The 26,922-nt window shown below is 39.5% G+C and overlaps 1 protein-coding gene across 4 annotated transcripts in view; it reads right to left on the bottom strand.

The window, feature by feature from the left end:
- Window positions 1-793: 793 nt before the first annotated feature.
- Window positions 794-26,922, bottom strand: part of beta-Man (beta-mannosidase) — a 123,556-nt gene continuing 97,427 nt past the window's right edge. For 3 of the 4 annotated variants that reach the window (XM_071662334.1, XM_071662333.1, XM_071662335.1), the window contains 3 exons: window positions 25,629-25,748; window positions 21,089-21,298; window positions 794-1,183 (listed from right to left, as the gene is read on the bottom strand). In XM_071662334.1, coding sequence (XP_071518435.1) covers window positions 854-1,183; window positions 21,089-21,298; window positions 25,629-25,748 — 660 coding nt within the window. In that variant the 3' untranslated portion in view covers window positions 794-853. Of the gene's footprint in view, window positions 1,184-19,079; window positions 19,138-21,088; window positions 21,299-25,628; window positions 25,749-26,922 lie in introns of all 4 variants that reach the window. The other variant, XR_011712854.1, reaches the window with a different exon arrangement.

The following is a 26,922-nucleotide window of genomic DNA, read 5'->3' as shown; positions in this document are numbered from 1 at the left end:
CGCGTTAGCGAGGTAGCATTAACAACAGAGAACTGGGCCTTAGAGAGAATATCCTCACCTGACCCCCTTCTCTGTTCCTTCTTTTGGAAAATTAAAAAAAACAAGAAAGGGGAGGATTTCCAGCCACCCGCTCCCTCCCCTTTTAGTCGCCTTCTACGACACGCAGGGAATACGTGGGAAGTATTCTTTCTCCCCTATCCCCAGGGATAATATATATATATATATATATATATATATATATATATATATATATATATATATATATATATATATATATATAAATGGAGTGAATCACGAAGATCTTTTCGAAATACAAGAAAATACGGATATCAGGAAAAATGGAATAAAACTTTGAGCTAAAAGATGTGGTACAAATGAGAGAAAAAGCTTCATTTCCTGTGGGTGTGTTGAGCACTGGAATAACTTACAGTCAGACGTAGTGAATAAGATTATAAATACCTTGTTTAAAAAAATGTTTTATAAGTTTAGGTATACGCTGAGAAAAATGAAAAAAAAGTAATAAATGACAGCGGTATTGGGGACACTAAAAGGGGTAATGTGCATCATCTGGGAGTCGGTGATAGCCTAAAAGACTGCTGAGCGGACTTATATTTTCTTATTTTCTTTTTAGCACAAAACCCAGTCATAGGCCAATCTGGACTCATGCTGTCTGTCTTTCTACTTAAACAATCACAAAAACAATATTTTGAAGGGTTAATGTGTTTGCTGATGGTTGCAGGTGTGAGGTGATTTAGAAGTGGATGAATGCATTCTTGAGGATAATAAAAAAACCTTGTATTGGTAACACTGAACACACTATTTATGTTGGGTTGTATAACTAATAGCATGATCCTCATACAAATATTATGTTCCTAATGTCATTAGGATGGAAAGTCCCATCCATGAATGCCTCAGCTCCAGCCTTAGTTACAAAATCTTTCTTGTAAGTGTCAGTGAGGGAGGTGACAGTGATGGAGTTCTGCAGCGCCTCCACACTGGTCTCTTCTAAAGCATAAAACATGACCTGAACTTGAGCCTCTGTCATCAGGAAACCATTATCAGAGAAGACACCAGACTGATCCACCTCCAGCCATACAAACAGAGATATGATGTCGTTTGTTACATTCAATGAAAACGTCCAGTTACTTTTGGGAGTCATGATGGGCCCAGTAATAGACTCAACCTACAAATAGAAACAATTCACTTTACTGTTTCTATTAATTAATGATGATCTGGTGAGAAAATTATTGTGTTAATGTTATGGGTCAGTACAGGAGTTAGAGAAAGGGCCAACAATCCATATGTCCTAACACTGATTTTCAAAATAAGAATAAAAAAAGTTTTTGCTAACCAACACAAGCATTTGAAACTTAATGCTACAGGCCAGAGATTATCACTGTTGTAATCATCTCAGTTAATGAAGCAGCTGCTCAGGTTGGCACTACCATCCTGCCTGAGGAGGGTTAAAGTGGTGCCCGGAACCATATTACAACCTCCATGTTAGGATTGCTTGTCTTTCTTTTCCATGAAAACAGGACCACTGGGCCAGTCTTGCCATTTTCTCCCTACAAGGGCCATACACCTACTTAAACCTAGTTTATTTCTTTTTTCACTAAAGTTCTCTTGTCATTTCCCATCTGCTCAGTCATGTTTACATGCAATCATGATAAAGTCCAATAAACCTATGGCCCCCAGTTCCTGGCATCATGTAGTGCTAAGAATCTCTGGTTTCCGCCTGGTTCAACAGCCAATGATAGAGATAGGGCTCATACAGAGGTAATATCAGCCCTTCCCAAGACCTTTCCCTATATCAACATCACTTGTCTTGTTATTATTATTATTATTATTATTATTTTTTTTTTTTTTTATACTTTGTCGCTGTCTCCCGCGTTTGCGAGGTAGCGCAAGGAAACAGACGAAAGAAATGGCCCAACCCAACCCCATACACATGTATATACATACGTCCACACACGCAAATATACATACCTACACAGCTTTCCATGGTTTACCCCAGACGCTTCACATGCCCCGATTCAATCCACTGACAGCACGTCAACCCCGGTATACCACATCGCTCCAATTCACTCTATTCCTTGCCCTCCTTTCACCCTCCTGCATGTTCAGGCCCCGATCACACAAAATCTTTTTCACTCCATCTTTCCACCTCCAATTTGGTCTCCCTCTTCTCCTTGCTCCCTCCACCTCCGACACATATATCCTCTTGGTCAATCTTTCCTCACTCATTCTCTCCATGTGCCCAAACCACTTCAAAACACCCTCTTCTGCTCTCTCAACCACGCTCTTTTTATTTCCACACATCTCTCTTACCCTTACGTTACTCACTCGATCAAACCACCTCACACCACACATTGTCCTCAAACATCTCATTTCCAGCACATCCATCCTCCTGCGCACAACTCTATCCATAGCCCACGCCTCGCAACCATACAACATTGTTGGAACCACTATTCCTTCAAACATACCCATTTTTGCTTTCCGAGATAATGTTCTCGACTTCCACACATTCTTCAAGGCCCCCAGAATTTTCACCCCCTCCCCCACCCTATGATCCACTTCCGCTTCCATGGTTCCATCCGCTGCCAGATCCACTCCCAGATATCTAAAACACTTCACTTCCTCTAGTTTTTCTCCATTCAAACTCACCTCCCAACTGACTTGACCCTCAACCCTACTGTACCTAATAACCTTGCTCTTATTCACATTTACTCTTAACTTTCTTCTTCCACACACTTTACCAAACTCAGTCACCAGCTTCTGCAGTTTCTCACATGAATCAGCCACCAGCGCTGTATCATCAGCGAACAACAACTGACTCACTTCCCAAGCTCTCTCATCCCAACAGACTTCATACTTGCCCCTCTTTCCAAAACTCTTGCATTTACCTCCCTAACAACCCCATCCATAAACAAATTAAACAACCATGGAGACATCACACACCCCTGCCGCAAACCTACATTCACTGAGAACCAATCACTTTCCTCTCTTCCTACACGTACACATGCCTTACATCCTCGATAAAAACTTTTCACTGCTTCTAACAACTTTCCTCCCACACCATATATTCTTAATACCTTCCACAGAGCATCTCTATCAACTCTATCATATGCCTTCTCCAGATCCATAAATGCTACATACAAATCCATTTGCTTTTCTAAGTATTTCTCACATACATTCTTCAAAGCAAACACCTGATCCACACATCCTCTACCACTTCTGAAACCACACTGCTCTTCCCCAATCTGATGCTCTGTACATGCCTTCACCCTCTCCATCAATACCCTCCCATATAATTTCCCAGGAATACTCAACAAACATATACCTCTGTAATTTGAGCATTCACTCTTATCCCCTTTGCCTTTGTACAATGGCACTATGCACGCATTCCGCCAATCCTCAGGCACCTCACCATGAGTCATACATACATTAAATAACCTTACCAACCAGTCAACAATACAGTCACCCCCTTTTTTAATAAATTCCACTGCAATACCATCCAAACCTGCTGCCTTGCCGGCTTTCACCTTCCGCAAAGCTTTCACTACCTCTTCTCTGTTTACCAAATCATTTTCCCTAACCCTCTCATTTTGCACACCACCTCGACCAAAACACCCTATATCTGCCACTCTATCATCAAACACATTCAACAAACCTTCAAAATACTCACTCCATCTCCTTCTCACATCACCACTACTTGTTATCACCTCCCCATTTGCGCCCTTCACTGAAGTTCCCATTTGCTCCCTTGTCTTACGCACTTTATTTACCTCCTTCCAGAACATCTTTTTATTCTCCCTAAAATTTAATGATACTCTCTCACCCCAACTCTCATTTGCCCTTTTTTTCACCTCTTGCACCATTCTCTTGACCTCCTGTCTCTTTCTTTTATACATCTCCCACTCAATTGCATTTTTTCCCTGCAAAAATCGTCCAAATGCCTCTCTCTTCTCTTTCACTAATACTCTTACTTCTTCATCCCACCACTCACTACCCTTTCTAATCAACCCACCTCCCACTCTTCTCATGCCACAAGCATCTTTTGCGCAATCCATCACTGATTCCCTAAATACATCCCATTCCTCCCCCACTCCCCTTGCTTCCATTGTTCTCACCTTTTTCCATTCTGTACTCAGTCTCTCCTGGTACTTCCTCACACAGGTCTCCTTCTCAAGCTCACTTACTCTCACCACCCTCTTCACCCCAACATTCACTCTTCTTTTCTGAAAACCCATACAAATCTTCACCTTAGCCTCCACAATATAATGATCAGACATCCCTCCAGTTGCACCTCTCAGCACATTAACATCCAAAAGTCTCTCTTTCGCACGCCTGTCAATTAACACGTAATCCAATAACGCTCTCTGGCCATCTCTCCTACTTACATAAGTATACTTATGTATATCTCGCTTTTTAAACCAGGTATTCCCAATCATCAGTCCTTTTTCAGCACATAAATCCACAAGCTCTTCACCATTTCCATTTACAACACTGAACACCCCATGCATACCAATTATTCCCTCAACTGGCACATTACTCACCTTTGCATTCAAATCACCCATCACTATAACCCGGTCTCGTGCATCAAAACCGCTAACACACTCATTCAGCTGCTCCCAAAACACTTGCCTCTCATGATCTTTCTTCTCATGCCCAGGTGCATATGCACCAATAATCACCCATCTCTCTCCATCAACTTTCAGTTTTACCCATATTAATCGAGAATTTACTTTCTTACACTCTATCACATACTCCCACAACTCCTGTTTCAGGAGTATTGCTACTCCTTCCCTTGCTCTTGTCCTCTCACTAACCCCTGACTTTACTCCCCAGACATTCCCAAACCACTCTTCCCCTTTACCCTTGAGCTTCGTTTCACTCAGAGCCAAAACATCCAGGTTCCTATCCTCAAACATACTACCTATCTCTCCTTTTTTCACATCTTGGTTACATCCACACACATTTATTAGATGTGGGAGTATGTGATAGAATGTAAGAAAGTAAATTCTCGATTAATATGGGTAAAATTGAAAGTTGATGGAGAGAGGTGGGTGATTATTGGTGCATATGCACCTGGGCATGAGAAGAAAGATCATGAGAGGCAAGTGTTTTGGGAGCAGCTGAATGAGTGTGTTAGCGGTTTTGATGCACGAGACCGGGTTATAGTGATGGGTGATTTGAATGCAAAGGTGAGTAATGTGCCAGTTGAGGGAATAATTGGTATGCATGGGGTGTTCAGTGTTGTAAATGGAAATGGTGAAGAGCTTGTGGATTTATGTGCTGAAAAAGGACTGATGATTGGGAATACCTGGTTTAAAAAGCGAGATATACATAAGTATACTTATGTAAGTAGGAGAGATGGCCAGAGAGCGTTACGTGTTACGTGTTAATTGACAGGCGTGCGAAAGAGAGACTTTTGGATGTTAATGTGCTGAGAGGTGCAGCTGGAGGGATGTCTGATCATTATCTTGTGGAGGCTAAGGTGAAAATTAGTATGGGTTTTCAGAAAAGAGGAGTGAATGTTGGGGTGAAGAAGGTGGTGAGAGTGAGTGAGCTTGGGAAGGAGACCTGTGTGGGGAAGTACCAGGAGAGACTGTGTACAGAATGGAAAAAGGTGAGAACAATGGAAGTAAGGGGAGTGGGGGAGGAATGGGATGTATTTAGGGAATCAGTGATGGATTGCGCAAAAGATGCTTGTGGCATGAGAAGAGTGGGAGGTGGGCTGTTTAGAAAGGGTAGTGAGTGGTGGGATGAAGAAGTAAGAGTATTAGTGAAAGAGAAGAGAGAGGCATTTGGACGATTTTTGCAGGGAAAAAATGCAGTTGAGTGGGAGAAGTATAAAAGAAAGAGACAGGAGGTCAAGAGAAAGGTGCAGGAGGTGAAAAAAAGGGCAAATGAGAGTTGGGGTGAGAGACTATCAGTAAATTTTAGGGAGAATAAAAAGATGTTCTGGAAGGAGGTAAATAGGGTGCGTAAGACAAGGGAGCAAATGGGAACTTCAGTGAAGGGCGTAAATGGGGAGGTGATAACAAGAAGCGGTGATGTGAGAAGGAGATGGAATGAGTATTTTGAAGGTTTGTTGAATGTGTCTGATGACAGAGTGGCAGATATAGGGTGTTTTGGTCGAGGTGGTGTGCAAAGTGAGAGGGTTAGGGAAAATGATTTGGTAAACAGAGAAGAGGTAGTAAAAGCTTTGCGGAAGATGAAAGCCGGCAAGGCAGCAGGTTTGGATGGTATTGCAGTGGAATTTATTAAAAAGGGGGGTGACTGTATTGTTGACTGGTTGGTAAGGTTATTTAATGTATGTATGACTCATGGTGAGGTGCCTGAGGATTGGCGGAATGCGTGCATAGTGCCATTGTACAAAGGCAAAGGGGATAAGAGTGAGTGCTCAAATTACAGAGGTATAAGTTTGTTGAGTATTCCTGGTAAATTATATGGGAGGGTATTGATTGAGAGGGTGAAGGCATGTACAGAGCATCAGATTGGGGAAGAGCAGTGCGGTTTCAGAAGTGGTAGAGGATGTGTGGATCAGGTGTTTGCTTTGAGGAATGTATGTGAGAAATACTTAGAAAAGCAAATGGATTTGTATGTAGCATTTATGGATCTGGAGAAGGCATATGATAGAGTTGATAGAGATGCTCTGTGGAAGGTATTAAGAATATATGGTGTGGGAGGCAAGTTGTTAGAAGCAGTGAAAAGTTTTTATCGAGGATGTAAGGCATGTGTACATGTAGGAAGAGAGGAAAGTGATTGGTTCTCAGTGAATGTAGGTTTGCGGCAGGGGTGTGTGATGTCTCCATGGTTGTTTAATTTGTTTATGGATGGGGTTGTTAGGGAGGTAAATGCAGGAGTCCTGGAAAGAGGGGCAAGTATGAAGTCTGTTGGGGATGAGAGAGCTTGGGAAGTGAGTCAGTTGTTGTTCGCTGATGATACAGCGCTGGTGGCTGATTCATGTGAGAAACTGCAGAAGCTGGTGACTGAGTTTGGTAAAGTGTGTGGAAGAAGAAAGTTAAGAGTAAATGTGAATAAGAGCAAGGTTATTAGGTACAGTAGGGGTGAGGGTCAAGTCAATTGGGAGGTGAGTTTGAATGGAGAAAAACTGGAGGAAGTGAAGTGTTTTAGATATCTGGGAGTGGATCTGTCAGCGGATGGAACCATGAAAGCGGAAGTGGATCATAGGGTGGGGGAGGGGGCGAAAATTTTGGGAGCCTTGAAAAATGTGTGGAAGTCGAGAACATTATCTCGGAAAGCAAAAATGGGTATGTTTGAAGGAATAGTGGTTCCAACAATGTTGTATGGTTGCGAGGCGTGGGCTATGGATAGAGATGTGCGCAGGAGGATGGATGTGCTGGAAATGAGATGTTTGAGGACAATGTGTGGTGTGAGGTGGTTTGATTGAGTAAGTAACGTAAGGGTAAGAGAGATGTGTGGAAATAAAAAGAGCGTGGTTGAGAGAGCAGAAGAGGGTGTTTTGAAATGGTTTGGGCACATGGAGAGAATGAGTGAGGAAAGATTGACCAAGAGGATATATATGTCGGAGGTGGAGGGAACGAGGAGAAGAGGGAGACCAAATTGGAGGTGGAAAGATGGAGTGAAAAGGATTTTGTGTGATCGGGGCCTGAACATGCAGGAGGGTGAAAGGAGGGCAAGGAATAGAGTGAATTGGAGCGATGTGGTATACAGGGGTTGACGTGCTGTCAGTGGATTGAATCAAGGCATGTGAAGCGTCTGGGGTAAACCATGGAAGGCTGTGTAGGTATGTATATTTGCGTGTGTGGACGTATGTACATGTGTATGGGGGGGGGTTGGGCCATTTCTTTCGTCTGTTTCCTTGCGCTACCTCGCAAACGCGGGAGACAGCGACAAAGTATAAAAAAAAAAAAAATTATTATTATACTTTGTCGCTGTCTGCCGCATTTGCGAGGTAGTGCAAGGAAACAGACGAAAGAAATGGCCCAACCCCCCCCATACACATGTATATACATACGTCCACACACGCAAATATACATACCTACACAGCTTTCCATGGTTTACCCCAGAAGCTTCACATGCCCTGATTCAATCCACTGACAGCACGTCAACCCCGGTATACCACATCGCTCCAATTCACTCTATTCCTTGCCCTCCTTTCACCCTCCTGCATGTTCAGGCCCCGATCACACAAAATCTTTTTCACTCCATCTTTCCACCTCCAATTTGGTCTCCCTCTTCTCCTCATTCCCTCCACCTCCGACACATATATCCTCTTGGTCAATCTTTCCTCACTCATTCTCTCCATGTGCCCAAACCACTTGTCTTGTACCTCTCCTAATATCTTCTCTCTGAGATCCAAGTGTCTGATAATGGATTGCTTCAGTAAAACTTTCAAAGCAGGGGAGGGAACATTTGTGTCTACATGCAGTAGACACTCTTTTTCCAATGCCAATCCAAAATGGTGGAACGATGACTTAAAAAGGTGTCTAAAAATGAAGCACATAAGAAGCGTAAAGGAACCAATAACCAGCTTGATGGAACAAATTATGCAAGTCTCCGTAGGAAAAATAAGACATCAAAATTAACGTCAGTATGAAGCGTATATTGCCAAAAATAGCTAAAGAAACCCAAAGGAGTTTTATGAATGAATCTGAAGCAACAGAGTCATTACCTAACCAACTGCTGGTCCATTAATAACTGAAAATGGCAATTTGTCTCACGACTGCGAAGACATGGCAGATTTTTTTCTTTCTTTTTCGCATCTTTCGCATCTGTGTTTACAGTTGAAAATACAGTTCATGTCTCGAATCCATTTGCAGTGCTGAGAGGAAAGCATAATGCAACACATGAACATAAGAACTGAAGGTATAGCATCAGCACTAAATCAAAAACGTTTCATCCAAGTAAATTGAAAGATGCAAAAATGGGGATAATCAAACCTTTGACTTCTCTCTTCAATAAGGAACTCACTATAGGAAAGTTTCAAAGGAATGGATGCTTGCTAATGCAACACTCATTTTCAAAAATGGTAATTAATCACTTCCAATCAGCCTGATGTCTGTATTTGGTAAACTTATGGAAACCATCATTCGGGATAAGACTGTAAACTATATGGAGGACTACTACTTGATAGATGATTCTCATATGGTTTTTGACAAAATCGTTCATGTTTAACAATCTGCTTGCTTTCTTTCATATAATCAACATATATGATGAAAGTAAACAGCTGACGTCATGTCTAGATATTTAAAATGCATTCGATAAAGTTTCACTTCAAAGGTTACTAACTCAAGTTCAGTCACATGGTATAGATGGGACTGTACTTTGGTGGTCAGGAAATTCGTTAAATGACCGTAAACAAACAGTTGTGATTAATGGTCGAGCCTCAGAATGGTTAGATGTAACAAGTGGTGTACCACAAGCATCAGTCCTGGGACTAGTTCTCTTTCTCATATATATTAATGATATTGATAATGGCCTGCATTACAAGATATCAAAATTTGTGGACTATAATAAATTGGAAAATAAATCTACAACAGAACTTGAATGTCTGCAGCTTCAAAAAAACACAGAAAAGCTAATGAGCTGGGCTCACAGGTGGCAAATGAATCTTAATATTTATAAGTGCAAAGTTTTACATGTCGGCTGTAAAAATGGAAAGGCAAGTTGCTGTATGGATTCTGTTCAACTGCAAAAGGTAAATGAGTTAAAAAAAAGACTTGGGTGTAATAACCTCTGGTGACCTAAAGCAAAGTAAAAAGTGCACAAAGGCAGTTAAAAAAAGGCGAACACAATTATTGAGTTTACTAATAGGGCTATCGAATTTAAGTGTAGGAAAATTATCCTTACTCTACAAGTCAATCGTGCGTTGCCGTTTCGAATACTGTGTTCAGTTTCAGTAACCCTACTTGAGGAGAGACATAGAAAGAATGGAGCGAGTACAGGGACGAGCTACCAAGATGGTTCTATGACTGGGAAACAAATCCTATGAGAGCCAACTAAACGACTTAAATCTGTTTAGTAAAGAAAAGAGCAGGTTAAGGGGTGATCTGAAACAGACATTCTGAATTATCAAAGGCTTCGATAATCTTGATCTAGCAACTTACATAGGGATAGAATCGCCTGATTTCACTCGTAGTAAATCATTGTTACAAACTCGTGGGTAAATGTTTTATTTCGAATGAGACGAATTACATTTCCCTTAATAAGATTAACATATGGAATGAGTGACCAGAGTGATTGAAATTAGTACCATAGATACATTTAAGGATACACTTGATAACTATTAAGCTTCAAATTCATGACTGACACTATTTGCACCTCCTTAGTTACATGAAAAGCTTATATTTTTCTATTTCTAATATTTAGGTATTTCTACTCTAATCCCACTTATCTGTAATTTTCATATCTCTTCCGCTATTACAAACAGCCTTAAAAGGACCTAGCAGTCTGTTGCTATATGAATTCCTTAGTAATCCCTTGTTTATCCTGTCATCCGCAAGCCGAGATCCTCTACAAAGGGGATTTCAATGTTCACCATAGGGAATGGTTGAATTCCTCCCAGATGGATGGTGGAGGGACTGAAGGGCTCACGTTTTCCATTCTCAATAATATAAAGCAAATCACCTCCCACTCTACCCATATTTCTGACCGTTGTGACCACACTCCTAATATTCTGGATCTGTTTTTCACCTCTAATCCATCCTGCTGTAGGAATACAATCTCACCTCCAACTGGCTCATCTGACCACACTCTCCTTAATGTATATATTTTAACGACACTTCCCCCTCCAGCAGCCCTTCCTAAACGTAAATATTGGCACCTCATCGAAAGACTGAAATAACCTACGAAAATGCTCGTCTGAACTTCCTTGGGTAAATTAATGTCTTTTATGGGGTGATGCTTACGTCTTCGCCAAACACACAGCAGTTGCTGCTAGGGGAATGGAAGCATTTATCCCCTCTTCTTTCAAGATGATCCTTTCTTCCAATCCATCATTCACTCGCTCCTGTTCTGAGGCCATTCAGGCAAGGGATCAAATGTATCAAGCTTGGAAAAACTCCCCTTCCTCCGACTTGAATTCAGCTTTTATCACTGCCTGTAATCGCTACAAGCACGTTGTCCATGAGGCAAAGCATTCCTTTATTCAAAGGAAGGGCGATAACCTCTTATCATCCACTGGTAGGTATTTCTGGTCTTTAGCTGAAGGCATCGCTAACAACCTCTGTCGCTTTACCTTTCCTTCATTTTTCCATTCTGACGGTACTACAGCTGACTCTCCCATAGACAAAACAACTCTGGTTCCCGTTTTTCCTCTAACTCCACCTTGGATGACCCCAGCATTCCTTCACCTTCTGATGCTGCTTTTACTAATCCTATGCCTCTTCCCATAATCTGGTTTCGGATTGTCCGAAAAGCGCTCCTTACCCTGGACATGGGCAAGGCTTATGGTTTTGATGGCATCCATCCCTGTGTACTGAGAGTGTGTGCCTCTGAACTTGCACCTGTATTTGCTGATCTGTTCCGTGAGCTGTTTTGATAAGTTTCCTTCCCAGCACCAGAAGCTTTGGGACTCAACCTTCTCATGTGTGTCCCTATATCTATGATCTGTTGCATTTGAAAATACAGGTTTTTCACTTCCTTCACAACACGTAAATACTTTCCCTTGCCTCTTCTTTTTCCCTTTCATAATCCTCTCTATACTTCAATTAAAGCAAGGCCTTGATGTGGACTTTTGTCTGTGACTGGACTTTAACGGAAAAAACTGATAATAATATAATATATGATAATGCAAATTATAAAATATAGTGATATGATACACCACTGTAATATTATATAGTAAAATAAGATGAAATACTATGGTAATATATGATATTGTAACATGATACAGTAAGATAACATGAAATAAAAAGGTAATATGGTATGATAAGATGATATAGTAAGGTAAAATGAAATAAGTTATCATGATATGATAATGTGACATGATATAGTACCATAACATGAAATAATCAGGTAACATGACAAAGTGAAGTAACACGATAAAGTAAGGTAACGTAAAACATTAAGGTTACATGATATAATAATGTAACATGATATAGCAAGGTAAAATGAAATAGTAAGGTAAATGGTATGATAAATTAACGTGCGATAGTAATGTAACATATAGTAAGGGACATGATATAATAATTCAACCTGATATAGCAAGGTAAAATGAAATAGTAAGATATATGATATGATAAATTAATGTGAGACATAATGTAACATATGGTAAGGGACATGATATAATAATTCAACATGATATAGCAAGGTAAAATGAAATAGTAAGGTAAATAATATAAATTAATGTGATAGTAATGTAACATATGGTAAGGGACATGATATACTAATGTATGTTATATAATAAGGTAACATAATATGGTAATGTGCCCACTATATTAAAGTAACATGAAATAATTAGGTAACATGATATATCAAATTAACATACAAAACAATTCTAACAGCAACAGACCATTGGGTCTTTCCAAGGTTGTTTGTGACAGTGGAAGATAACAGAAGCTTACAGATTAATGTGGTAAGTCAGAAGGCACACACATAAAGCAGAGAATAATCTAAAGACTGTCACTCTGACTAAGGAGACACAAATATTGTAAGGCATGAACTTGAAACGAAATCACTCTCAAGTCTATATTTGAACGTATCTATCTATAGTACAACCAATCTAACTGGTAAATCATTCCTTATGTTAACAATCTGTTGGAGAAATAATGCCTTGTCTCATTCATGGTAAAACGTTTGCCCATGAGTTTGTATCTGTTACTTTAAGTGAAATCAGATGGATCAAGCCTTGGGTAGCTTGTTCAGGCAAGATCATCAAAGCTTTTGGTAATGTTAAATACTTGTATTAGATCACCTCTCAATCTTCTCTTTTCTTAGCCAACAGATTTATGTCATTAAGTCGGCTCTTATAACTTTTATTTCTCGGTCCGGAAATTATCATGGGAGCCAGACACTGCACTCTTTCCATTCTGTATGTCTTTTTATAACACAATATTCAAGATGGGGATGAGTTAATGAAGTGTAATGAGTAAATTATGATTTCCCTAGACTTAAATGGGAATGCTTTAGCTATGAATCTGTTCACTTCTATGCACTGCTCACAAGGTTTTAAGTCAACAGAGGTTATTAAGGCCATCATTTTTGCAGATCAGTAAATTCCTACTGTAGTTTGTTGTTTCGTTTTTACTACCAGTATGTGAAATATTGCATTTATTGTTATCAACATTCATCTGCCACCAATAAGTTCAGTCCATTAATGTGTCTATGTCAGTTTGAAGCTGCAGACATTCAAGTTCATTCTAGCTTTATTTCTCAGCTTAGTATTATCTGCGAATTTTGATATATTACAATGCAGCCTAATATCCATACTGTTAATATATATTACAATGCAGCCTAACATACATATTGTTAATATATCTGAGAAAATCAAGCGGTTGCAAGAGTGATCCTTCTGGTACACCACTTGTTACGTCTAACCATTCTGAGGCTTGACCAGTAATTTACTGCCATTCAGCCAATTTTCTATCCACTGAAGTACAAGTCCATCAGTACCATGTGATGTAATTTTTGATAGTAACCTTAGATGCGGAACTTTATCGAATACTTTTTGAAAAACTAGATAGATGACATCAGCTGCTTTACTTTCATTATATATGTTGAGTACATCATGAAAGAAATTAAGCAGATTCATTAGACGTAAGTGATTTCATCAAAAACCAGGCTCAGTGGGAATCATTTATAAAGCATTGATCTTCTAAACCATTTACAATTCTCAGAGGTGCCAAAATTGTCTAACAAACAAACAAAAAGATGGCAAAAATAAGGAATTTTGAGTAGAATAAAAGGAATTTTGTAAAACAAAACTCACAACCACGCACAATACAGGATGCACTTTCAATACAGGAAACTGTAATGTCCAGTGCTCAAGCTGTTATCTCCATTCATTTACCTACATGTACTTGGTCCACAACTATTCATGTTAAAACAAAGTATTTAGTCAGTAGTGTTTCATTTTCAGTCCTTGAACTAAGTCAACAGAGGTTCTAATGTCTGTTTATCCACATATATTCAATCCTGGCTAGAAAGCTTTTTGTTATGAGCAGTGGTTGCCTGTTTGCACTTCTTAAGAAACCTTTCACAACTTCACCTGATGACAAATGTTATTTTTTAGCACAGCTATACGCTTTCTGTGTGAGGAAATCTGGTAATGTTTGTGTGCCAAGACTTGGGTGAAATTCAGTGGAGTTTCTCCTAAACAGACTTAAAACTCTCTCATCTTCAGCACTGCTGTGAGCAAATGACAAGATAGCAAACCTGATTTTGGGAAGATGTCCATACTTTTCTTTATAAGAAGACTTGTCTCTTAGTTGTGGACTGGCCACCCACAACTCATCACCTCTGGTCAAGATATACACCTTCAAGCTGATCTACCTGGTAGTGAGCAAATTCAAGTTCAAGCTCATCTGTGTGCTCTTCTATGAAGAGGAATTTCTTCACAAAGTAGAGCACTGATGCAAACTTTGCATCCATTCTCCTCTTTAGGTTAGCAACACTTGCATTCTGAATTGGCTCATTCTTCAGGGGGGACTTCTTGAACACATAATCACATACACAAACAAAGTATTTCATGACTGATGTGAAGAATTCTTCCTTCTGTTTTGATGAGAATGCTTATGTTGTGAGAAAGTCTGTACAGGTTGAGCATCCCTTCTCCAAAAGTCCAAAGTCTGAAACTTTCTGAATAACAACATGACGTTACAAGTGGAAAATTGTATCTCAGATGAAACCTAAAAGATAAATACACTGTACTGTAACCTTTTAATCAAAACACAGCATTGTAGGTGGACCTGAAAACCCGCAGTTGTTATTGTTTAACAGCTGATACAGGTATTCTGCTGATGCTACAGTTCTGCTCTGTTACCATGAACACATTATATTTTCACTGTATTAATGGCATTTCATATTTTTTACTGTTAAGTACTTATGTGTGAATAAGCATAAGAAAATTATTATTTATCAGTATCATTTAAATTCAGAGTCAGGAATGAAGATGATGCCAAACAACCACAAATTTTTTTGTCCAAATGTGCAGCTGAGGTTGTGACACCTTAGCTTTCTGATGGTTCAGTGTTACACAAACTTTGTCTCATATGCAGAATTATTAAAAATATTGTATAAATTACCTTCAAGCTATATTAGGTATATATGAAACATAAATGGATTTTAAGACTTGTGTCCCATCCCCAAGATATCTCATTATGTATATGCTAATATTCCAAAATCCAAAACACTTTTGGCCCCAGGCATTTCAGATAAGGGATACTCAGCCTGTAACATCATTCCCCAAGATGAGATCTTCATCTGGCCGTTGATTGCAATTTTCCCCATAACTGCACTGTTCAGGTGAGGGAGAACTTGTATTCACTGAGGGTTTTACAAAGCAGAGCAGTATCTCTTGTAAGAAGACCTGTAACTTCTCATGTAAAACATGGATGCTTCTTGCTGCTCAAGATTGAGCTTGTTGAATAGAGGCATGGTTTTAAGGAGGAACTTACAATACATACAGCTTGTTGTAATCATTAAGTCTTGTAAGGATCTTACCAGCTTTGTCCATAGCAACACTTGCTACACAGTCTGAACTGGAAGACAAATAAAGCTTTTTCCTGCTTCCAATCAATGTAGTTTCAGATGAAGCTTTCTTTCTGTTGTTTACACTGCTTGAAGCTGCTTTATTACAAATAACTGATGTATCACTTTCATTTAGTGTGCTGACACTTGTTTTGTTCATGCAACTAATACCCCAGTAGATGCAGTCAGTGTCAACTTTGCCCAATCTTTTTGAGGATGAAGGTAGAGATGTCTCCTTAGAGGAAGTCTGTCCTGTACTACTGGGTGTGTGAGAGGACAAAGGAAGAGACATCTTACTTAATGAGGTCTGACCAGCAATGCTCTTTCCTGGGAAATATGGAGCGACCTTGCTTGTCTTGGCTTGAAGTGTGGCACAACTACCACTTGTAGAGAACTGCTTCTTTGACTCCTTTGGAGTGTCATCACGTACATTCCTTTCCTTTCCCGTGGACTCTGCTTCTATGGAGAAGTACTGTTTCAAAGGCTCCTATTGTCCAATGAGTCTAGTCAGTACACTTTCCAAAGAGAGCCAATGAGTAAACACATCTGAAGATTAAATGTTATTCAACATTGCCTAGGGTATGATCCTCCCTTTACTGTTTGCGGCGCTTACCACTAGATTTCTTCCAATAATAATAAACAGGAACAAGTAAGTCCACCGGTGAAAATGACATCTGGCTAGCTGCTTCCTCAGCAGCAATAAGATGACAAGGGCATCCCATGATGACAAGGACATCCCATTATGAAAGTATCTGGATTTTTCTTCCTTACAAATGCACCTGCCCCATTCTGCTCTCCCATCATGACAGCAGCTTTATCTGCTGTGAAACAAATGACATTTTTCCATGGGGAAAATGTCTAGTCTGGATTTATATGTAAACCTTGACTAATCTAGATTTACATTATGAAAAACATCCAATGGAGAAATGGAAGTAAACATACCTTTGGAGTCATGGCCTAGTCATCATGACCTGTTTTGGTTCTTTGAGAGACAAACTTGGAGGCGAAACATGTGTCTGGAAACATGACTCTGATGAGGTCACTGAGGTGATGTGAAGCACTGAATGCTATATTGTGTTTCATTACAAAGTTAGTCATCAGTGTTTGTGCTCTGATAATTTTTGAGGAATCAGTCCATTCATGATGGAAGAATTATCCAACGTCACGATCACTCTCTGAACTTTCTGCCACCATGTCGGTACCAGATTCCTGCTCAGGTGGGTGGGCCTGGATGTCATCCACTCCTCTGTGTGCATTGTTAAACTCCAAAGCAAAAACTTGATATCGTGAAGCAAATTTATCCTTTCTGGACGTCACACAGCGCAGGGCCGCTGCCTCCTGTATTACCGCAGAAAACTCTGCTTCTTCCTGCTTGATTCTGGACCCGAGATCCATGCTAGGATGACGTGATGTCACGCTTCTCCAGCTCATTGTTGTCGGCTGCTCAATGATGACCCATAGCATGATGATGATGTCATACATGACCCATAGCACGATGATGAAATGTCATACATGACCCATAGCATGATGATGATGTCATACATGACCCAAAGCACAATGATGATGTCATGCATGACCCATAGCATCATGATGATGTCACACATGACCCATAGCATCATAATGATGGCATACATGGCCCATAGCATAATGATGTCATGCATGACCCATAGCATGATGATGTCATACATGACCCATAAAATGATGATGATGTCATATATGACCCATAGCATGATGATGATATGTCATACATGACCCATAGCATGATGATATATTATACATGACCCATAGCATGATAATGATGACTTACATGACCCATAGCATGATGAAGATGTCATACATGACTCATCAGCATGATGATGCCATACATGATCCATAGCATGATAATGATGTCATACATGATCCATAGCATGATGATGTCATACATGACCCATAGCATGGTGATGATGTCATACTTGACCCACAGCATGATGTCATACATGACCCATAGCATGATGATGATGTCATATATGACCCATAGCATGATGATGATATGTCATACATGACCCATAGCATGATGATATATCATACATGACCCATAGCATGATGATGATGACATACATGACCCATAGCATGATGATGATGTCATACATGACCCATAGCATGATGATATATCATACATGACCCACAGCATCAAGATGATATGTCATACATGACCCATAGCATCATGATGATGACATACATGACCCATAGCATAATGATGATATGTCATACATGACCCATAGCATGATGATGATGACATACATGACCCATAGCATGATGGTGATGTCATACAAGACCCATAGCATGATGATATATCATACATGACCCATAGCATGATGGTGATGTCATACATGACCCATAGCATGATGATGATGTCATACATGACCCATAGCATGATGATATATCATACAAGACCCATAGCATGATGGTGATGTCATACATGACCCATAGCATGATGATGATGTCATATATGACCCATAGCATGATGATGATATGTCATACATGACCCATAGCATGATGATATATCATACATGACCCATAGCATGATGGTGATGTCATACATGACCCATAGCATGATGGTGATGTCATACATGACCCATAGCATGATGATGATATGTCATACATGACCCATAGCATGATGATGATATGTCATACATGACCCATAGCATGATGATGATATGTTATACATGACCCATAACATGATGATGATATGTCATACATGACCCATAGCAGGATGATGATATGTCATACATGACCAATAGCATGATGATGATGTCATACATGACCCACAGCATGGTGATGATGTCATATATGACCCATAGCATGATGATGATGATGATGTCATACATGACCCATAGCATAATGATGATGTCATATGTGACCCATAGCATGATGATGTCATATGTGACCCATAGTATGATGATGGTCATACATGACTCATAGCATGATGATGATGTTATACATGACCCATAGCATGATGATATATCATACATGACCCATAGCATGATGATGATGTTATACATGACCCATAGCATGATGATGATGTCATACATGACCCATAGCATGATGATATGTCATACATGACCCATAACATGATGATGATATGCCATACATGACCCATAGCATGATAATGATGTCATACATGACCCATAACATGATGACCTCTTCTAACTCTTCCATCGTGAATGGGTCATTATCTAATTGATGTTTCTTATTATACACAACAATGATTTGTGATGGTAATGTGAACATTTTCACAGGTTTGTTACAGATTAGCTTCAATTAATGTTACAGTAAAGGATCGTCTTTATATATACAGTAGTTTATTTCACTTGCGTTAATTAATGGCCGAGGACCAAATAAGCTGATGTGATGACATAACTCACCCGCTGAGGACTTGATATTTTTAGCCAAATTTTCATTGTCGCTCTTCATCTGTCATTGCTAGAAAATGCAAGCAAAATAAATTTTAATATCTTGAAGAACAGCAATAGCTGGAAGGCAACTAGTAATTTCTTATCCACTCGTAAACATGATCATTTAGCATGACTTTTTGAAGCTTCATGAAGGGCTGGCCTGGAGGAGCCTGGTGACACGTGTCTGATGCTCATATAGACAACCCACCGACACTTGGTGGTGTCATTTCTGTGAAATGGTTGGAAACTGATGTATGTGCAAGTGTTGTGTTGTGGACCACGTGAACGTCCACTATATATTGAACAAAGCATCTCTGTGTGAACTTTCCATACATTATGTACACAACACATGTACAATACATGAACATATGACCAGATTTTCAAAAAAAAAGTATTTTACTAAGAAAAATCGTACTGCCGCATTTATCAAAAAAGTAATAAATAACAATGACAACATGATGGTTGATGGCTCTGAACTCTGTCTCCAATGATGAAGTTAATAATATTGACAAGTACAACGTTAAGCTAAGTGCACATTGACTTGTTACCTACAGTATAGTGAATATTGGTCTTATATTGACTAACCTCTATTCATGTAGAACTTTTTCTGCAGCAATAACTTATTGAAAGACACTATCAAGGACTTTACTATCTCATGAAACAATAAAGTAACATGAAATAGTAAGGTGCATACATGAAACATTAAAATTTATGATATAATAACGTAAGATAGTGGGGTAAGAAAACTTGGTATAATAAGGCAATATGGAACAGTAGCGTGGCAGGATATAAAATGATATAGTAACGTTACATGATATAGTGGGGTAACGTGATATAGTGACGTTACATGATATAGTGGGATAACATGATATAGTGGGATAACATGATATAGTAACATTACATGATATAGTGGGGTAAAGTGATATAGTAACGTTACATGATACAGTGGGATAACATGATATAGTAACATTACATGATATAGTGGGATAACACGATATAGTCAAATTACATGATATAGAGGGATAACATGATACAGTGGGATAACATGATATATTAACGTTACATGATATAGTGGGGTAACGTGATATAGTAACATTACATGATATAGTGGGGTAGCGTGATATAGTAATGTTATATGATAAAGTGGGATAATGTGACATGTAACGTTACATGATATGGTGAGGTAACGTGATATAGTAACGTTATGTGATAGAGTGGGGTAGCGTGATATAGTAAAGTTACATGATATAGTAGGATAACGTGATATAGTAACGTCACATGATATAGTGGGATAACGTGATATAGTAATGTTACATGATATAGTAGGATAACATAAGAGTAAGCAAATATGAAATGGTAAGGTAACATGACAAGGTATCTTCAAATAGGATAGCAGATGACATGATATAATAAAGTAACATGATAAATTATGGTGAAATGAAATATTACTGTAACATGACATAGTAAGGTAACATGACATAGTAAAGTAACAAGAGGTAGTATTGTAACAAGAAAGTATTGCTCTTTAAAATAAAATAATGTATGATTTATAATTAGGTGGAGCCACTCATATACAACACATTATAAATCTTATCTATATTTTCAAAATACAATTTTTTTTCATACCATCCTAACATGATAACACATGTGTATTTCTCTTAATATGTAAGAAGATGATAGATATGTAAGAAGATTAAAGATATGTAAGAAGATAGATATGTAAGATGATAGATATGTAAGATGATAGATACGTTAGAAGACAGATATGTAAGATGCTAGATATGTAAGAAAATGACAGATATGGAAGAGGATGATAGATATGTAAGAAGATGACAGATATGTAAGAAGATAGATATGTAAGAAGATAGATAGGTAAGATAGATATAATACGTGTTTAACTTGTGAAGGTGATTACTTGCAGGAAGGAAAACAATAATACATACACACTACAAGAGTGAAGCTTTTCTACATATACCAACCTTAACACAAGAGTGAGGCAGGAAGGCATCTTTGGGTTTGCCCAGGAAAAGAAAATTATCTGGAGCTGCTGGCGAGCCATCACTACACATAAGATGGCACGTAACAAAACAAACATCTACCTCATCATAAAGATCTTGTTGGCACAGTGTCTTCATCTGCAGGTCTTGCCACATATCTAAGGCAGCCACCAGCTTGGCTTCTCCTGCAGGCTATAGAGGTATCATCATGAAGATAAACTATACACAACTATACATAACTGTATTGTTGACTGGTTGGTAAGGATTTTGAATGTATGTATGACTCATGGTGAGGTACCTGAGGACTGGTGGAATGCTTGCATAGTGCCATTGTACAAAGGCAAAGGGGATAAGAGAGTGCTCAAATTACAGAGGTATAAGTTTGTTGAGTATTCCTGGGAAATTATATGGGAGGGTATTGACTGAGAGGGTCAAGGCATATACAGAGCATCAGACTGGGGAAGAGCAGTGTTGTTTCAGAAGTAGTAGAGGATGTGTGGATCAGGTGTTTGCTTTGAAGAATGTATGTGAGAAATACTTAGAAAAGCAAACGGATTTGTATGTAGCATTTATGGATCTGGAGAAGGCATATGATAGAGTTGATAGAGATGCTCTGTGGAAGGTATTAAGAATATATGGTGTGGGAGGTAAGTTGTTAGAAGCAGTGAAAAGTTTTTATCAAGGATGTGAGGCATGTGTACATGTAGGAAGAGAGGAAAGTGATTGGTTCTCAGTGAATGTTGGTTTGCAGCAGGGGTGTGTGATGTCTCCATGGTTGTTTAATTTGTTTATGGATGGGGTTGTTAGGGAGGTGAATGCAAGAGTTTTGGAAAGAGGGGCAAGTATGCAGTCTGTTGAGGATGAGAGAACTTGGGAAGTGAGTCAGTTGTTGTTCGCTGATGATACAGAGCTGGTGGCTGATTTGTGTGAGAAACTGAAGAAGCTGGTGACTGAGCTTGGCAAATTCTTTGAAAGAAGAAAGCTGAGAGTAAATGTGAATAAGAGCAAGGTTATTAGGTACAGTAGGGTTGAGGGACAAGTCAATTGGGAGGTAAGTTTGAACGGAGAAAAACTGGAGGAAGTGAAGTGTTTTAGATATCTGGGAGTGGATTTGGCAGCGAATGGAACCATGGAAGCAGAAGTGAATCATAGGGTGGGGGAGGGGGCGAAAGTTTTGGGAGCGTTGAAGAATGCGAGGTAGTCGAGAACGTTATCTTGGAAAGCAAAAATGGGTATGTTTGAAGGAATAGTGGTTCCAACAATGTTATATGGTTGCGAGGCGTGGGCTATGGATAGAGTTGTGCGCAGGAGGGTGGATGTGCTGGAAATGAGATGTCTGAGGACAATATGTGGTGTGAGCTGGTTTGATCGAGTAAGTAATGAAAGGGTAAGAGAGATGTATGGTATAAAAAGAATGTGGTTGAGAGAGCAGAAGAAGGTGTTCTGAAATGGTTTGGTCACATGGAGAGAATGAGTGAGGAAAGATTGACAAGGAGGATATATGTGTCAGAGGTGGAGGGAACGAGGAGAAGTGGGAGACCAAATTGGAGGTGGAAAGATGGAGTGAAAAAGATTTTGAGTGATTGGGGCCTGAACATGCAGGAGGATGAAAGGCACGCAAGGAATAGAGTGAACTGGAACGATGTGGTATACCGGGGTTGACGTGCTGTCAATGGATTGAACCACGGCATGTGAAGCGTCTGGGGTAAACCATGGAAAGTTCTGTGGGGCCTGGATGTGGAAAGGGAGCTGTGGTTTCGGTGCATTATAGATGACAGCTAGAGACTGAGTGTGAACGAATGTGGCCTTTGTTGTCTTTCCTGGAAGGAAGACTTTTGGAATGAAGTTTGAAGCAAGATTTTGTTTATCTTAAAAAGATAAACAAAGGAAAATATTAAAATGTTCTTAAAACGTGGAAGATACCTTACTTTACATATGACCTGATCCATCCTCCTCACCTTAGGTATTTTCCCTGCATGTTCATATTGCCCCAGTCAACCTTCTGAATTACCCCATTTTTATTCAGCACTGCAGTTTGCTTGTTCAACCTTCCTCCAATTAACTACAGATTCTCAGCAATTTCTTTTAAGTTGGGTTGCTCTGAGGTCAAGTGGCCGCAGTACCTGTGGCACAACTAAGGAATGTGTGGCGGTACATGCCTTTGTGGGGCATACGACTGGCTAACATTTCCTGTCCACCAAGTGGACAGTCAACCTCCTCACATCGTCCTGCTACATCTCCTTTCCTTGCAGTCTTCGGTTCGGGAGTCGCAATGGCCATCATAAAAGGCAGCTCTGTTACCTGCGTGTCAGGCCTAACCTTGCCCACAAAAAAAAAAAATCAAAGAGAATGAAGAGATGACAATGGGTTTCATTGTCAGAATCTATATGGTCGAGGACTTGGCAACATCTAGGGCAGCCTTCTCACCATGGATGCTGTTCTCCATCTTAAGTTCTCTAGGTCTAGTCGAAAAAAAAGGATCTGGGATTAGACAGTTCACTCCTAGGATAATACAGGATGCATATCAGATAAGGAAACAGAATGGATGTTGACTTTGTTCATAAAGAGGTGCCATACATTCAGTAGACATTTTCGTGATAAGCACATTGCCAGTCAGCAGTGTCCAGTGTGCACTGGTCCCTTAGTGCATCTGATGGTGGTCAGGTCTGTGGCTGGAGTCACTGTATCACTGAGAAAAATGTTACAAGTGACTGATGCTCCTGTGGTCAGGGCCAGTCATCCTCACCTGGGGACACAAGGTTCCCCACCTGATCTCACATGTTGCTCTCATAGTTCCAGGCATCCTCCATACTGCAATGGCAGCACAGGTCCTCCTGACCATCACTTGCTGCATCTTGCCTTCACATGTCTCAGATGGTTGACCATTCTCACAGTGGTACTGATATTGGTAATCTCCCTCAGGTTCTGGACACTTGTCTTTCTTCCCCTGAAACCTGTCTTACATGACTGGTTTGTCTATTGTGGCCTGACTGTATGATGGACGTAAATCTCATCATGCTGGCCAAGACTTTCCGTAGAGAAGCTGGTCTGGCATTCTTGATCTGCCCATCAAAAGCCGCACTCTCTAGGGCGTCGATGAACTGGCCACACAGAGGCACAGCCAGTGATCCCAGTCACATTGTACAGTTCATATTGAGTGTTATCCCTTCCAAATCCTGTTTGAGTTTCAGTAAAATTATCCTCTTATTCTGATCCTGGCTCTGAACTTAGCTTGAAGACTTCGGCTTGTTGATAAGTGCTGTCTCTACAGCGAGCTCACCAAGGTTTGATAGTAATGCTGCTGCTCCTTGCACAAGAGCTCTAGGTTCTCCAACATTAACCTCTTCAAACTCATGGTCGAGTGTTTGGTGCTCTCCAACAGTCTGACCTCGACCAAGTGCTGAATGAGCTTCAGTTCTGGTTCAGTTTTTCTGTAGCATTTTCATGGACTCACATAAGACACACATGAACATTTCCTTACAAGGTACATAAATCAGAGGTACTTCAGTCGGCAGTAGCTCAAGAAACAACCTGGAGTCTGACTTCAAAAGATAAGATTAACAATAGTTTTGTTCTGGAATTTTGTATGGATTTTTTGAAATCTAAATTTTACGGGCAGTCTTAAATTTTGTTTTCTCTTCCAAAAATTTCTGTGATGGTCAGTAATTTTCTCCACAAGTTGTCATGAGAGAGTGTGGGAAGGTACATACCTCAGGAAAGTCTGCTACTTCACATCCTCATCTCAATGAGCAAGTAGTTTCTATACTTCTTGCAGCAGCATAGCCAGACACATGGAGGACCTCATTCTTAACATCTTCGGTCAAATGTATGTTCACACACTTTACGTTATTACATTGTTATCACCAACTTGTATCATCTGAACATAAACTAAAACGTCTTATAACTTCCATCATTTGTTGTGATTGATTTATTCATATTTGGTCCACTATTACAAAGCAAAGAAAACAGACAACTGTAGCCTATAATCTATCAGATTACAATTCTAATATGACAATCTTCTCAAGGGGTTGTACACCCAACAGCATAATCAAACATATGTGCTGTATGTATATATCTGTAGACTTCATTTGAGACTCAGATCTGAGGCTTATATACAAATCCGTTTGCTTAAAAACATGAGGACTTACTTGCCGTTTCATGGAAGTGCACAGTGAAAGTGCTTTTGCCATTATCTTAAGACTCCTACTATCTATTTAGGGCCAATTCATATGGTGCATGACGGTATTGTGCACGTGAGAATCTCATTTGCTTTGAAGTTCATTCTGTGTAGTTGAAGTACTAGTTCCATTCTCTGAAGGTGAAGTACTACCTCCATCCCATGTAGATCAAGTAGGTATTCACATAAGGGGTGAGAACAATGGGTATGGACATGAGGGGCAAGAACAGTAGGTATAGGCATAAGGCGCGAGAACAGTGGGTATGGACATAAGGGGCAGGAACAATCGATACCCTCAAACTGTTAAGAAAAGTTCTTCAATGAAGAATTATTTTCTAAACTTACCACAGATAACATTTTGCTGAGCGACTTTACAGGTGTTGTGTTGTCGTAACGATATAGGTTGATCATCAAGGTCACGAGGGGAATAGCGTCCGTAAGGTCACTAACAATGTGAACCTTCACCTGCAAGTTATAACACTCAAGTTACATAACGTGTCTTATGTTTCATTTATTCTAAGCTACTTATTTCACTTTGTGAGACAGGTATTAACAGCAAGATGATTTCTAACATGAACAGAAAAACATGGATTAATATAAGTGATATGTTAAAGGTACCTGATAAGTGTTAACTTCTCAGTACTGCCTCATGTTTTCTTTTGTTCAGCAAAGCATTCAATATCAATTAAAAACGGTGTTCTATTTCCACATTATAGATCAATACTAGGAGATAAAGATGATCAAGCTATATACACACTTCCTTAAAGGTCACGTAATTTGAGCACATACAAACACACACACACACACAGGTTTGTTCTGGGACTATTGCTTTTCTTAATATATGTAAGTGACTTGCTAGAATGATTGGACTCCTGCCTGAATATGTTTGCAGATGATGCCGTGGTCAAAAGGGAAGTGTAAAGGAGTAAACCTATATCAACCTACAACAGAACCTTCATATAATGCGAGGTTGGTGTGTTACATGGTTGATGATATGCAGTCCAAGTTAATGTACTGATCACGATGGGACACAGGGAGAGAAGAGCTCAGCATGAACACTATGTAGCAGAAAATAAGGTGTAGGAATTTGTTTGTGAGAAAGACTTGAGAGTAGACATCTTTACCTATCTGTCACCAGTCCCACATGACAAGAAAAGTAAGAGACAATCTGCTGGTAAATATGAGACCAGCAACCTGCTCACACTCTACATTAAGCCAAAACTAGAATATGATTCTCAGGTTTGGTCATCACACCTAAAGAGGCTTAAAAGACAAATAGAGAAGGTCCAGAGTAGGCAACAAGAAGGAAACCAGAATTAAGAGATCTGAGTTACAAAGCAAGACAGAAAAAAGAAGATTGAAGAGTGACCTGAGTACAATCTCTTAGTTTTTCAACCAGTTTCATGATGGTAAGAGTGAACATTGCTCTGACAAATACATACATTAAAACACAAGTCATAACATGAAACATGCAACATACTTGTCAGAAAAGACGTTAATAACTACAAGATATAGAGGAGAATAAACTGCAAAGATATACAATGTGTAAAGAACAAAGAAACATAAAGAACTACAATATATGATGAACAACAAAATGAAAAACATACCAAACCTAAAGATGCATACGACATCAAGAACT

This window comes from Panulirus ornatus, chromosome 6, assembly GCF_036320965.1.
Source record: "Panulirus ornatus isolate Po-2019 chromosome 6, ASM3632096v1, whole genome shotgun sequence".
Taxonomy (NCBI): Eukaryota; Metazoa; Arthropoda; class Malacostraca; order Decapoda; family Palinuridae; genus Panulirus; species Panulirus ornatus.
This window is presented reverse-complemented; position numbering and strand designations above follow the sequence as displayed.